Genomic DNA, 15,770 nt, shown 5'->3' on the forward strand with positions numbered 1-15,770 from the left:
TGATGACTCTGGAGGCTTTCCACAGTGTCATGTTTGAAGGCTGTTAAACAACATTTAACTTGCTTATCAGCTAACTATGCAGAACTGCTAGCAATTTAAGCATTTTACATTGACATCCATAATAAAGGATGTCTTTTTGGAATAATAATCTCATTCAGACTACACTCATTCAGCTTTGTCAAGACCTTTGTATTCCCAATTACCAGTGAAAAGAATAAAAATGGTGTGTCAGTCTCATTAAGCTGTGGGGATAATAACTCTTTGAGATAAACTCAAAGAAGACAGGGGTGTCTTAAAAAATCAGCTGCAAAGTGTAGCAACATGGTGCTAAGATCAGTGAGACACTGAAGGTTGGCAGCTGATGGTCCTCTGGTGAAAAGGCAAGAGCTGTGGATAACAATTATACCAGAAACCAGAAATCTATTGGGCTGCCATATCCTAGAACACGGGACTCAAGACTAACAACTACACCCAAATGTGATTTGAAGAAATGAGTCCATCATGCCTTGGTGTGTTACATAAATCTAAAGAATCAGCATGCTTATAGTTACAGCCTGTTTTAGAGTCCAAGGAAAAACTAATTCTGCAAGTGTGCAAAGTGGAAAGCAGAGCTTTCAAAGTCATCGCCTCTTCCATCTCCTGGCGAGGGTCACAGTCACAGACAGCTCCTCCATCATCAGCTGCTTTCTGGCTGCTGAAAACAGGTCAGCAAAGTCCCTCTGGTTGGGAACCTAAGCTCCTTCAAGCTAGGGTTATGCATAACTTTAAGAAATGGCTGACAAGCTAAACTTATCTTGAGGCCTATCTGTAAACAGAGTTCTAACAGAAATAATAAAGAAAATGAATTGGAGACTTTTGGCAAGCCATATGCACTTAATGCCTTTGGCTCTTTGGTGTAAAAATCATCCAATTAAAAACATTCAATTTCAGAAAGCTGCCACCCCAACCCACTTTTCTAACAAAGAGTAGTTGCACAAGGTGCTTCTTGAAACAATTACCAGAGAAACTGGATCGATTCAAAACTGATTTTCTCCTCAGAGAACTATTATTTATACTCAATATTATTCTCATGTTATATTGACAAGTACTCACTTCCCATTAGTTTGCTTTGTGATTCCTTTGCAAACGCCTATGTTTTCTTCATAGGCTCTGCTTTGACCCTCTGCTTATTTTATAGTAGCTTCCAATGTCTAAGAAGACAAAGGTAACCATGTGTGAGAAGTTAAAACCCAATCTTGATAGTGGGAGGCGTAAGACATGGTCTGGGGGAACACACTGAATCTGAAAGAAGCTATCATGTAGACAATAACTCAGCTAAAGATGTATCAAGACATGGATTCTTACCTATGATGTGGCTCTGAAATCCAGAATCTACGATTGTATCTTCTTCATCTTCTTGCAGGTTTTCATTTGCCTCTTTTATCTGCAGCAACAAAAAATTAATATAAGCTCTTATTCATTATGTTAAATAAATCTTTTGCCACCCTCAGAATAATGGCAGATCCTATAACATGTATGTGTGTGTGTCTATATACACACATATATATTTTCTTCATTCTACTTTTCCCCATTCTATTACTTGGCTTTATTACAAGTTTTAATTATAAGAGCATATTTGCCAAAATATAACCCCAGCTCTAAAAATAAAGACTTATATGGCACCTAATTCTACATAAGATTTTAGAGATAATAGCTTTGGTTTTAATATTTAATAAGGCCAGTAACACAGAGCTCTAAGAAAAAAATTAAAGTCTAAGAAAATATAATTCCTCCAGAGTCAATGACTTCCACTGCAAATTTTAATAAAAGAGTAAAGAAATATACTTAGACAACCTGACCCTTTCCTACACTGTAACACTAAGAAAATGATATGGTATTTTTTGTTCTTCCTACAATGAGACATGAAGTGATTATGACATGTGCTCCGTGAACTAGAGCAGCAACACACTTATCTAGAATTTTCAGGTCAAAAACATTTCCCTTACAGTTCAGTTGGAATATCCAGATGCTGAATGGTGTAGAATCAAATGGAACTCTAGAGAGGATCTAATAACACTACAGTATTTTACAAATGAGAATTCTGAGATCCACCAGGGTTCCTTAAACATATTTTAAGTGGCAAAACTGGAACTAAAACCTAGGTCTGCCTTCCCTGTCTGGTAGCACCAGTAATTATAAGAGTATCAACAGTATCAACAATGATAAAAACAGCACACTATACTATGGACGGGATGCTGACTAGGATATTCACACCCATGATTTCATAATCCTCACAGCAACAAGAGGAGGCAGGTGCTATTGTTATAGCCATTTTTGAGAGAAGGACCCTCAAGAAACAGACATGATGAGTAAATTATAAAAGTGATGGGACCGAGATTCAAATACAGCAAATCTGGCTTGAGATTTGTGTTTATTTGGGTGTACTCTGTTATTCTCAAATTTCTGTTTGAGTATAACAGTGCAGACTGTGGTCCTTGGCATAATGACCCAAAAAAGCTTTTTAAAAATACATCCCTGCCAGTCACTTGGGAAGCCAAAATAACAAGGTGAACTGTGTACTGAATGCCATGGGGGTTCTGTTCAGGGAAGTACATTAGAGGTTATGGTTGTCGGCAGATTTGCTCAGAGGCTCGAGTGGAATGCCAAGAAATTCTTATTTTATATTTATAATGTAGAAAGTGATATGGTTGTAAACTGACCTTGAGTGGAATTTAGCTTTTTTGTTTTTTACCTCCTATTTTCATATTTGTTGGAATAAGAACAATTATTTACATTTTATGACTATAGTTCTAACATTACATTGTAACTGGTGCTTAATCTGTGCATGCTGAGAGCCAGAAGATGTCAAACCCAAGGGACTATGTGGATGACCACCTGACCGCACAAGAAGAGACTGTTAGGGGTTGAATGTCCAGAGGCCATGTTTCATCACTTTCCCATCAGCGGCCTGCTCTGCAGGCACTTCCCTGGTAGTTAGCACTTCCAGAGGTAGAAAGTTAGGAAACCCGGGAAACAGTTTCCCTTGATGAGCTCTGATTATAGTAGTGCACATTTATGGATAGCAGAGAGGAAAGTACTATGAACACTAGTGGGGTCAGCGTGTTACTTATCTGCCTTCCACAGTTCACTAAGCTCAGCGATCTGTTTGTGGCAAGAATACCAACAGACTGACTGAGGAAGATGTTACCCAAACACCTTAATTTCCATAAACAATCCAACAACAGCATTTTGTCTTCATTTATAGAAACATCAAGGAAATTTGCTTACATGTTCAGCCCATGCCAACTCTTAATGGCAATATGTTCCATAGTTTCCTCTACCTGTTATGTAAGATAGCATTTCCTTTTGTTTTTTCTAAATTGACCCATTTTCAACTTAAAGGTGTGCCCTGCTAGCCTACTTACTGGTACATGGGTACTTCATCTCCATCAACCTATGTAACTCTAAATTAAAGAATCTAAAAATTAGAACAAGATCCCCATTTTACAGATTAAAGAAAAGAGGCTCAGAGAGGGTTAGTGACCTGTTCAAGGGCACACAGGATTTCAGTTTTGGAGTGGGCACTCCTTATCCCTATTCACTGCTGTAATTCACTTTTCAGAGTGCACCACATTGTTATAGGCATCCTTTCCAGACCTTCCCAAGAATTACTATATTTTCCTTCATGTCTGGTAGTTAGATGTTTCGGCAGGATTCCAAGTATACATAAACCAGAACTTTATTTAAGAGTAGCAACAATTTTCACTGTGTGTGTTGTCATGGTGTGTGTGTGTATAGCTGACCTGCTTCCCTTCCCTACTTCCCTTTCTGTGAAACTTACCATCGTCTTTCTCCAAGTATCATATTTAAGAAAGAAAACAGAAGCCGCCATGTAGTCCTACCTGTCAGCTCCTTGTCAGAACCTTTTTAGGGCTTTACATGCCTTTAACAGCAAATACTAAATGTAGTCTCTAGGGATTTATCGGAGAAACTGGGCTTGGAGACGAGGCCCCTAGATTTTTTAGCTCTCCTGGGCTAATGACCCATGAGAAGCAGGTGACTCACGAGGGGGACTTTTCAATTTGAAGGAGATGAAGACTTAGCAACAGAATGTAAAATGGGTGTCTTAGAATGGCCTACCTGTTGACTCTATCCATACAAATAGATTGCTATGCAAAGTGGTACGTAATTAAAAAATCCATTTGCCTATGGCAATAAGGGGCATAATTCATGCTGACAGCAGACTCCCCTTGCTAATTACATTTTTCATAGGCTGAAATTAATATAAATTTTCATTCTTGATCACATAGTACTCGAATGTTGAGAGGCTGTGGGAGGCTTCCTGGGGTAAGGGGCCACCCACTCAAGCTTTAAAATTTAGACACAGTGCAACAGTCTTCACAGGGCAAGGCATTTCAAAGATGGGAGTGGTCACAGAACCAAGATGTTTGGCTCGGAAAAGAAAGGTGGTTAGAGATTTAGATTTTCTCAGCCACTGCTCTACCAGGAACAGATATAAATCAGTAATATCCCTTTTGGTAGAAAGTAGCAGGTTATTCACTGGCAATAACTATGGGCTGTTTTTGGTTTAAGTTTGTTGCCAGTACTTTGGGAACCTTCTAATAGTGCATTTCCAACTCTTGTCCACTTTTTGAGCTCAGCTGTAGTTAAGAACTGTTCCAAATATAAGTGCATAACAGGTAGCTATTAAATATCATTGAACCCATTATATATTCTGTTAATTCCTCCCTATCATTAGGAAAGGTGAGGAGGAATGAGCTTATGAAGGACACAGGAGGGAAAAGGGAGAAAATAATTAGCCACTGGCCAATATACATACATACTTGCAGAATTAAACCCCATCTTTGGGAATGCCCTTCATTTGGAATTCTGAATATATTTCTTCTCTGAATCATCCTAACCCTGATGTTTCCCCATGTGTATGTTAAACCTCACTGAGAGGAAAAAGCACACAAAGAACCTAAGTGAGATGGGAAGTGATCTTCGGAGGCAGAGCTCCAGAAGGCAATGTCTGCAGAAAGGCTAGTCATTTAGAAAAACTTTTCAGGAGGAGAGCAAAATATGCATGTTTCTTATTAGCATCAAAAATAGCATTTAGAATAGGGTTGTTCAATTAAGAATGTTGAAATTATAACATTTTGAAGAACTTAATAAAATGATAAATTGTCATTATTGTACTATTTTGTGCTATTTTATCAACATCAGGCCATCTTAATGAGATAATACTTGATGCTTTTTTATTAGCATAGGTGATTTTTTCAGACCATGTGACAGGTAAAAAGAACATGAAATAATTTAAATTAAAATACTCATAAAAATGGCCATCTCTTTCCACCGCACGATGAAGTATATGGCATTATTCATTTTGTTACTGGTTTTTATTTAGTCCAGTGATAGATAGCAGGCTGGAGCTCTCTTTCCTTGAGACTTCTCATTTTAGAAAATTATCTAAACCTACAGGAAGGAAGGACTTACAACATGTAGCAAGCAGTGTGCATTTCTTTCTGAATTATCTTTTCTGGGGATGCCTTTTCCCCTCTTATAATGATTTTATATAATTTAAATAAAAGTATAAAGTAACATGGTCCATGTCTAAATTACACAAATTAAAACTAAGTGGACTGTAAATAATGGCATAAATGGGGACATGTGCCTTTAATTAAGGTTTTTAAAGGAGAAAAAGTTTTAATTCAGCAAAGTATTCATGGGAGTTTTACACGTGTTGGAATGTATCTAACAATCCTGAAAATGGACATACAGTTACCAGTGAACTAAATGGAGGCCTGCTACATACACGGATTTGTAAAAGGTATGGAAATAATCTTCCTACTGTTATCACTGTAGTTTAAAATAATTTTAATGCCTTAGGACCCTTATAACTAAATATAGTCTTAGTTTGCAAAAGGCAAGGGATAGTGGCATGTTAAATTATAAGGTTTTTAATGGTTTTATTCAGGAAAAAAGTGTACCATGTAATGCATCATGTGCAGCTATTGTTTTCATCCAAAGTAACTGCTATCAGAAGAATTCTTTGCAACACACTTTGAAATACGCAGACAGCAAATTTACCTTGAGCCCTGGTGGGGGAAAATTTCTTTAAACTCTGAATTTTAAAAGGCTCATGGGTATTCATATCAATGTGCCATGGTATTAGAATACATCTTATTTTGCATCTAATCTCCTTTCTTCATGGGCTGATGACATATAAAAAATAGGTTTTTCAGGGCTATTCATGTACCAGTCCCAACTGAGACTATGGTAACACCCTTTCTGCAATTAGTAATTTTAGCCCAAACCACACTGATGATTATGGAGATGAAATGAAAAACATTGCATTTTACATTAAAAAAATGACTAGCTGGTCAGCTATCCAGGTTAATAGCATTCCTCTGTATGGGAAAGCTTCCCAGCATGACCAATTTTGTCTTGCAGCTAACTAGAGGAATTAGCATAGCCCTGTTGATTATGTATATATGGGGTGTTTAGGGAATGTCTGTACTTCACAGAAAATAATAAGACTGTTTCCTGCAGTTATTCTGGAAGGACCCAAGGATACTGCTCACTAACTGTGAAAGACTGGAGGAGAAAGGACAAGCATGACAAATTGTTTTACATTAGGAAGCGATGAGAAAGCAAAAATAAAATTGTAAAAGGAAAACAGAGGGTCTTTTTGTTTTTTTAGGGACTTCTGTACAGTGAAGATATACTCTCTGCTGTCAGAACCATATTGAATGGGCATAGTTAAATGGACTGTGTCTGATAAGGGCTCTGCCCAGCTATCAAGTTTTAGATCAGTTCGACTGAAGTTCTGGCATATTGCACATTTCCCCACGTTGTTCATTCTTCCTGCTTCCTTACGCGACACAAGGGCAGCCTAGATATGCTTATAATTTGCAGTTTTATAATGCAGGGCACATCTACATTCTCACAGAAGAGATGATTCCAATGAAAGTCAAGAGTCTAATGGGGGGAAATAGAAAAAACTTTTGCAAAGAAGACAGTCTGAACCTAATTCCAGAGTTTTCTTTTTAAAAGGCCTTACGTGTCTTTAGAGTCAAGAGCTTTTGAAAAAAATTAAATATGCATTCATCTCAAATTACACTACGTCTGTGAAACTCTAAGGAACCCTAAACATCAATAAGCTATTGAATTAATAATTAATAACTACTAATATCAATCATAATTATTTATAGAGCCTCATCTATTTTTGAACTGCTCTAGAAAAAAATGTGTTATTACTTCATATTTTAAGTTTTCCTCAAGAAAATGATAGCATGTATTATATTTTACCATCTATTTTACAAGAGCATCAAAATGTATGGATACAGCCAGTAATTCTGTGAAGAGAATTTTTTTTTGTTTTGTTTAACTGCTTTAAAGCGTACAGAAAGAAACCTCAAACATAACTAAATCAATTGTGCAAGAACAGAAAGAATATAAAGAGAGTAAGTGCAGTTTAAGCTAATTTTATAACAAAAGTGTTATTTGAAATTGGTACACCCTGGGAAAATATAAAAATGTCCTTTTTATTTTTTAAGTATATTTTATTGATTATGCTATTACAGCTGTCCCGTTTTTCTCTCACCTTTATCCCCCTCTGCCCTGTACCCCTCCCCTCAGTACCTCCTCCCCTCACTTGCTGTCCATGGATCCGACATAGAAGTTCTCTGGCTTCTCCATTTCCTACACTATTCTTAACCTCCCCCTGTCTATTTTGTGTCTACCAATTATGCTTCTTATTCCCTGTATCTTATCCCCCAATTCTTCCCCTTCCCCTCCTTTTAAAAAGGAAATTACCCCCTTTGTTCTGAAATTCTCAATTAAAAAACTAAATGTGACTAGGGAGTCAAGTCCCCGAAAGGATTTCTTAGTCTTAACACTTTCTGTTTGGTACATATTAAATCAAATCATCTGAATAGTCAGTATTCTTTCAAATAGTTCAGCATTTGTATTTTTCACAATGATATTCATTCCTCCTTGTGTTGCTGGAAATGATGGTAATGATCATCAAAACAGAGTCCCAGCACCAGGGTCTAATTTCCAATGACTCCAGCAGCCTCATCTGCCTGCACTGTGATCATTTCCCCGGTCTGGAGAGCTAAAAAAGCAACATCACTGAAGGGGGCTGGGCCGGCTCACCCCCCCAGCTGCCACCTCTCAGTTACAGTTGTCACCAAGTTTTCCCTCCTTTTTTCTCTTGCTCTAACTTTCTCTTTACTCCATAATGTCTTGCCCATATATTTTCATCAACAAGGAGGAGAAAGAACCTAAACCACCATGTCAGAGAACCTAACAGTTGATAACCAGGAAGGTAGAGCACTTACCAGGGACCCTTTTGGTATTTCCCCCTCAGCTTTGGTTCTGATGTTTTTCTTGTGGTTTCCTTGAGTGCTGCTAGAGCTGCTGGTGAGACAGGAGCCCGGGGAGCTGCCCTTTAACACATTCCTGCAGGAAACATTATTTGATCCACTTTCTGTCTGGTGAGCTGCTCTCTTATCAACCCTGCAGGTAGAAAGGGATTCCTCTGATAAATTACATTGCTCTTCTTCAATCCCTATTCTTCCCAATTCTTTAATGTTTAAAGTAAGCCCCACATAACTCTTTGTCTTTAACCCTTTGAGTGATAGTGTCTCTCAATGGCCTTGATCAAATCTTTATCTGATATTCCAGTAGTGTGTCAATTTAGATTTGATAAAATAATCCTTTATTCTTATTTTATGACTGCTTGTGCACTGTGGGGGGAGGGGCAGTAAAAACCACTGAAAAGTGATTTGTAACTGCATTTCTGACTTATGATCAGCAGGAAATGTAATTTCCTCTGGAAGTTTCTCAGTATACTTTTGCTTGGTATATGCATACTTTAGAATGTATGTTTAATTTGCTTCCATTTCATGCTACGTGGGTACATTCATGGGACCTAGTGTAGGCTGAATTTCTTTCAACCTTAATAAAACTTACCATTCTTTAATTTCAGAGACCATTGGTTTGGTTAACAAAGTAACATGGACTAAATTATCATTTTATTGCTAACTTTTATTTCATTGTTTAAATTTTGGCTAATGTATAAAACACTGTTATCCTGCATGTCTGCTTTTATGAAAAACATGCTTGGCTGGCGTTTAATATTCAGGAAGCAAGCAACTCTCCCTGGGGGTAAGGCCCTCCCGCCCCCGACATTACTGCCTTCTTTGCCTATGCGTTACCTGTTCAGAAGTTCTGTCATAAACGTATCTTTTGTTGCACATGGAACAGGACTAGGTCTATTTCTTGGTTCAAACTTCATTTGGCCGTAAATGTCGTGTGGTGTTTTTAGATTATTTTTGCTTTGTAAACTCCTGTTGGGAGGATCTGCCAGCTCCGTATCCCTGTTAAGCTCATTTTCTATCTCACACTGCAGCTCAGGCTTCTTTTTCTCTTTTTTTCTCTCTGATTTTAACTGCTTAGTTCCGAAGCCCAAGGCTTTTAAATCTTTCTTTTCCACTTTGGTTTTGGAAACGTCCATTTTCCTGCTACTGAGAGCGGGAAGTCGACTCCTCCGAAAACCAAACCAGCTGGCAAACGAAGGCCCAGGCCTTGCCTTGCCTTCCACAGACATGGACTTTGTTTGCACTTGGCCCTTTTCCACATTCTCCTGAATGCACAACATGACCTTTTCTTCGATTGTGGGTGAGAGGGGGGCTTCTGGGCTCACAGCATTAGTCCTGGTTATAGAAGTGTCTGGATAAATTCCAGAAGTTTCTAGCTTGGGGGTCCTGCTTGTTTCCAAACTGCCTGGGCACTGTGTCCTCCCTGGGCTCTGCAGGCCTCGTGGGCAGTCTGCTGGGGTGGGTGGGCATCTGCAGTGGTCCCTGCTTGGTTCTTCAGGTGCAGCCTCACTTGGGCATCCTCCCTGGGCATAGGCCTGCTGGTCTTCAGGTCCAGGTGGGGTGAGGAGGCCTTCAGATTTTGGAGGGATCCTCAAAGGCAACTTGCTAGGGCTTCCATGCCAGCTGCTGGAGCTGCCTGTGCTCCTCAGGGAGCCCTGCCTTGAGGGGGCGTGGCCCAGGGCCCTCCCAGCTGTGGGAAGGCTGTCAGACATGGAGGCTGAAGGGGTCTTGCTGGGAGAGCCATCTGTGGAGGAGCTCTGCCGGGTCAGAGAACTGCCTCTCTCCGCAGTGTTGGTAATAATCTGAGTTCGGACTTTGCCTGGCCCTTCCATAGGAGGCGTGGGGGGCTTCTCACCTGAGTGAGCACTGAAATTCTGGCTGCGGGCTTTAGCTCCATTCATGCCTAGAGCTGGTTTTAGATGTGGCTTGTTGGAGGAAAGAGATCTTTTTACAGACCTGTTTTCTACTCCCTTTCCATCTGCCCCAGAGATGAGATTTTCCATTGACTCTGGCGTTGCTGCTTCTGGGGGAAGCCCTTCAGCCAAACTGCCTTGTTCTTGTAAACCCAGAGGAGTCACAGGTCTTTTGCCCACTGTGGCCTCAAGGCCTGTTGGATTCCCAGAATGTTCTGGCTTTGACTTGCTCGCAGCTGCAGAACTTTTAGAGGCTTCATTGAGACTGTCTTTTTCATGTTTCCCTGGCACTGTGGAACTTTTCCTGAGCAACTGAGGAGACTTCATGAGAACCTTGAGCCCAACTGGGAGGCGAGTTTTCAAACTTTTCTCATGAGCATTCTGACAACCATGTGGGGCATTATGGCTTTTGGAGGATGGTGAGGGACTGTTGTTAACCTGAGATGATGGCAACTCACTGACCGCTAGGAAGGGAGGCTTGGGTGATGTGGAGACACTGTCATTCAACTGTCCTTTTCTTCCTGAAGAGACACTTGTGGAGGATGATATGTCCAGAGGTTCATGGGCTGAAGAACGATTCTTGGGAATCTGTAACCCTGCGTCTGTTTGTGTGGTCCCAAAGGTTTGATGAGGTGGGGTTTGGGGGGCACCTCTCTTTGGAGAGACCTTTGGGGGCCCTGGGGCCATCATGACAAATGAGCTGGAGGAGGTATGAGCAGAGCATCTGGTCTGAATCCCTTTTTCTGTGGAGGGCAGAGGATGAGTAAAGATGGGTTTTTTGAAGGCCACAGAAGGTTTCTTCCCCTGCACTTCTGTGTGATTAGATGAAATGAGAGGAGCAGAGGATCCTTTCAGAGGGGTTGGTTTGAATACAGTCCTTGCTGTTTCATCAGTGACGCTGGTTTCAGGCTTGGCAGATGAAGGCAGTGGCAAATAGTCATAACTGGGCCTGATGAGCAGGGAGAGTGACCTGCCTGGAGGGGGTGGGGGAGAAGGTGATTTCACCCTTGCCTCTGGCCCAGGGTCACAGTGCTTATCCCTTATGAGGGGTTCTCCAACACCACCAGGCTCAATGAGGGGCCTTGAGAGCAACTGTGGTACTGAACTCTGACTTTTGGAGCACTGGATCCCATCCCTCCTGCTGGACATTCTGGAGCTGCATTTTGGAATGTGTGAGTCTGGCTGTACATCCCAGAGATGCCCTGGGCCTTCAGTCCTCTTGAACCGGGAGAGTTTCCCAGAAACCAAGGCTGGTGAGTTTTCAAGAACCACTGGGCCTGATGAGAGGGCTCTAGTGGAGACTTCAGGGTCCACTATGTTTGATTTCTGAGGCAAAGGCTTCCCCCTGGTGGGTATTTTTGTCAGACTTTGCTTCTGACAAATACCCATGGACATGGAGGATCTATAATTACTCTGGCATGACACAGTATGTGTTGGTTTGGCCAGTTTTTGTCTCTGAGTATTTTGTGTTACTGTTCTGGAGCTGAAAGATTCAGTGGGTGCCTCAGTGACATTTTCTGCACCATCTTTTGGAATGTTTTTCTCAGTTTGCTCTTCAGGTCTCCTGATGAAAGTGTAGTCTCTCATAGCAGCGCCTGGCTGTGAGTGAGCAATTCCCTGAGGTAAAGGTTCAGTGTGCTCTTCCTTGGGTCCAGCGGGGGCCTGACTGATGGAAATTTCATTTCTGCTAACAGTGACAACACCTGTCTGGTGGGAGCTGAATTCAATGGGTTCACCATCTTCCGCATCAAATACTACAGTAACACATTCTTCTGAAGAAGTCCTTTTGACAACCCTTTGCTGTTTTATGAAACTAAACGTCTTTGGCCTACTCTCTAAGTGGATGGGCATTAGTTTTTCCTCCTCATCAGGAGACTCAAGTTGAGGTTTTCCAAGTCCCATGAGGATGTCCAGGTTTTCCGTGGACTTGTCGGTGTCCACAGTCAATGACAAGTCTGAAGGGCTTTTCTCATCACTGCTATCTATATGCAGCTCATCGAGGGTTTCATTGTCATCGGTGTCTGAAAGCTGGACATTGCCACTGCCCTGTCTGTCAAGACCCCTCTCTCTCTGCACCCGAGGTACCTGCATCACTGGGCACAGCTTCCTCTCTAAAGGATAGCTGCTGTCACAAGTGCTCAGCTTTTCCAGTCTTTCCCTGGGGTAAACGGAGGATGTGCCTTCTGAAAAGTGTTTTCTGTTCAACTCCCAGCCAAATAGACTGTCAGAAACACTGTGGGTTAATTTACAACCATGCAGCCTGCAGGCCTGGTTTGGAAAGGCTTTATTCAATGCCAAGGAGGAAGAGTCCTCATCAGGGTCATCATGAGAATCTGTGTCATAAACAAATGCCTTATGGGGCTCCTTGCAGGGCTTCCCCATGTCAGCTGGTTTGCAAGGGGGGTACTCCTTGAGACTACTACTCTTAATTCCTGGAGAGTATATTCCTTCATTTGAGTTCATGCAATCTTTATAACCCCATTTGGTTATCACTGATGGGGGCTCAAGTAACACTTTTCGCTTCTGTAGCCTTCTTAGTCCTTCCAAAATGTGACTTTCCTTGATATGAGTTGGAGGTAGTTCATCTGTAGGACTAGCAAAGCCACTTGGGAGTGAAGAATCAATACTTAGCCTTTTATCCCAGTTTTGTGATGATGGCTAGGAAAGAAAAGTAGATATCAGAAATGACAGAGTCATATGGATTACAAATTTATAACAGGAAAAGTCCATCACTGAACCTAATTTGTTCTAGTGGTTGATAAATATTCACAACAAATGCATACATTAATTAATTAATGAAAATTAATTCATTAACTGTATAGAAGATCTCTACTTTGCCAGGCCCTGAGCTAAATAGAATCATATATGATTTAAAGAAGTAGAGAAGAAGGACCTGCCCTCAAGAAGTGTGCACCCCAGCCTGGTGGGTGTGGCTCAGTTGGTCAGAACATCATCCTGTAACCGAAAGGTTCTGTGTTCTGTTCCTGGTTGGGGCACATGCCTAGGTTGTGGATTTGATCCTTGTTCCAGTTGTGTAAGATCCCTAGTCTGGGTGCACACGGAAGGCAACCAATAGATTCTTTCCTTTTCTATCAGTGTTTCTCTCTCTCTCCCTTCCTTTCTCTCCAAAAGCAATGAAAGAATGTCCTCAGGTGAGGATAAAACATAAAAAATAAAAATAAAAAGAAGCATGCCCTGGCAGAGAAGAGTACTTGAGCACAAATAACTGAAATTCAAGGGTATGAATGAGAAGTGCAAATGCCATTAATATTCCAGAAATTCAAAGGAAGACCATACTTCTCTTTGGAAAAGCCATGAAAACTATATAAAGGGAAATGTGCTATTTTTTAAACCTACCTAGTCCTTGAAAGATGGCTAGTTTTGCCTTAATTTTAAAGAGGGAAGAGTCATTTCTAGTTAGAAGAAATGCTATGCCAAAGACACAAATTGAGAAGGTAAGTGTAAGGTGAACTTACAGAAAGACAGTGTGGGCTCTGTGCAGGAGAAGTAATGAGGACAAATGAAAAAGTAAGTTAGCCCATGTCTTTATGGTTCCTTGCATTCTACCACCTGACAGAATGTCATGTGGCTTCTTGGTGTTGTCGGGTAGTGAACACCTGTGAAATACAGCCACACATGTAGCAGTGGGGCTTTTGCTCTTAGAACCCATGGTAACGATTCACCCACTAACTTACAAAAGTCGATGTCTTGTACTTCATACCTCCATGAATACTAGGGTCAGTTTTGGAGACGTGACCAAGAAATGGCAAAGAAAAAATACTGCATTCCACACAGATACTCATATTTTTTCATAGTATTGTTAATAACAAATGGAAGGGCAGGAGGGAACTAACACTGACTAAACCAGCTGTTGTGTACCAGCCACTTACGCAGTATTTTTATTTAATTCTCAGAATAACATAAAGAGGAAGACATTCTCATCGTATTTACTAGGGAGGAAACTGAGATTCAGCAAGATCAGTCTCTTGGAAGTTACACAGCTAAGGAAGAGCTGGTATAAAGCTTTGAACTCTTATTTCCTGGGTTCTTTCAATGACTGAGTTCCAAAGTAGCCGTATGGGGATCTGAACCCAGACAGCCTGGCTCTAGGGCCTGCACAACTTAATCTTCATGGCACACTGCCAGGGTCAAGCTCAGTTTCTGTTTTCCCCTCTATATTAGCCAATATCATACGAGAGATCATAGGTTATCACCATACTTCTCTCCAATGGGCTGCTGGTTTAATCACAAACCAGCATTCAGGAAAATTGGCAAAAGGTGGGCACTGACCCAATGCCTTTTTTTAAGGCTGTATAATTAATGATGAAGAATTTTAATGCATGAATCTGGTGGTCTCAGATGTGCACTGTGTACATATCTTGACTAAGAGTGTAGATCCCCTTGGCATCTCCATGCCAGCGGACCCCTGTGCTGTAACTCTGAACACAAACCATGTGCTCATTAGTAGAGGTGGAAAATGTGTCAGAAGCTTACACTGGATTCTCAGCTTTTTAGTAAGCTGTGAACACTTGTTTATATCTAAGACACTTTCATAGAAATTACTCTTGCTATCAACAATATATTATATTATTTATTTGTGTTGTGTTATCTATTTTTATTTTTTCAAATTATACATTTTTTAGAAAATTCTTCAGGGTTATAGTTACTGCAGATAGATGCTATGTGGTGATGACTCCCTGGCCCTCTCCTCTTCCCTGTACCGTTAAAAACTCCTTTGGAAATCAAGAGACACATGAAGAGATGCTCAATATCACTAGCTATCAGAGAGATGCAAATTAAAACCACAATGAGATACCACTTTACACCAGTAGGATGGCTATAATAAACAAAGCACCAAACAACAAATGTTGGAGAGCTTGTGGGGAAAAGGGGTCCTTAGTTCACTGTTGGTGGGATTGCAGACTGGTACAACCATTATGGAAAACAGTATGGAATTTTCTCAGAAAAATAAAAATCGGCCTGCCTTTTGACCTAGCAATTCCACTGCTAGGATTATATCCCAAGAATCCTAAAACATCCATTTCAAAGAACCTATGCACCACAATGTTCATAGCAGTACAATTTACAATAGGCAAGAGTTGGAAGCAACCTAGGTGCCCATCAGTAAATGAATGGATCAAAAAATTGTGGTACATATACACAATGGAATTCTATGCAGCAGAGAGAAAGAAGGAGCTACTACCCTTTGCAACAACATGGATGGAACTGGAAAGCATTATGCTGAGTGAAATAGGCCAGGCATTGAAAGACAAATACCATATGATCTCACCTTTGACAGGAAGCTAAACAATAAACAAAGAAGCAAACAGAATAAAAACAAAGACACTGAAATAGAGAACAAGTGGGCAGTGACCAGAGGGGAGAGGGAAGGGAATTTAAGGGGAAAAATGGGGAGGGATTTTGAGGAACAAGTATGAAAGACACAGGGATGAGGACTGGGGGCGGGGAGAATGGGAGGGAGGTGGGGAGA

At 40.8% G+C, this 15,770-nt stretch overlaps 1 protein-coding gene across 4 annotated transcripts in view; it reads right to left on the reverse strand.

The window, feature by feature from the left end:
• NCKAP5 (NCK associated protein 5) overlaps nt 1-15,770 on the reverse strand; it is a 995,643-nt gene that overhangs the window by 96,568 nt on the left and 883,305 nt on the right. For all 4 annotated transcript variants that reach the window (XM_053666799.1, XM_053666798.1, XM_053666801.1 and 1 more), the window contains 3 exons: nt 9,204-12,937; nt 8,325-8,502; nt 1,345-1,423 (listed from right to left, as the gene is read on the reverse strand). In XM_053666799.1, the coding sequence (XP_053522774.1) occupies nt 1,345-1,423; nt 8,325-8,502; nt 9,204-12,937 (3,991 nt within the window). The remainder of the gene's footprint in view (nt 1-1,344; nt 1,424-8,324; nt 8,503-9,203; nt 12,938-15,770) is intronic.

The sequence above is a fragment of the Artibeus jamaicensis genome, unplaced genomic scaffold, assembly GCF_021234435.1.
Source record: "Artibeus jamaicensis isolate MK-2021 breed Jamaican fruit bat unplaced genomic scaffold, CSHL_Jam_final contig_1284, whole genome shotgun sequence".
NCBI classification, from domain to species: Eukaryota; Metazoa; Chordata; class Mammalia; order Chiroptera; family Phyllostomidae; genus Artibeus; species Artibeus jamaicensis.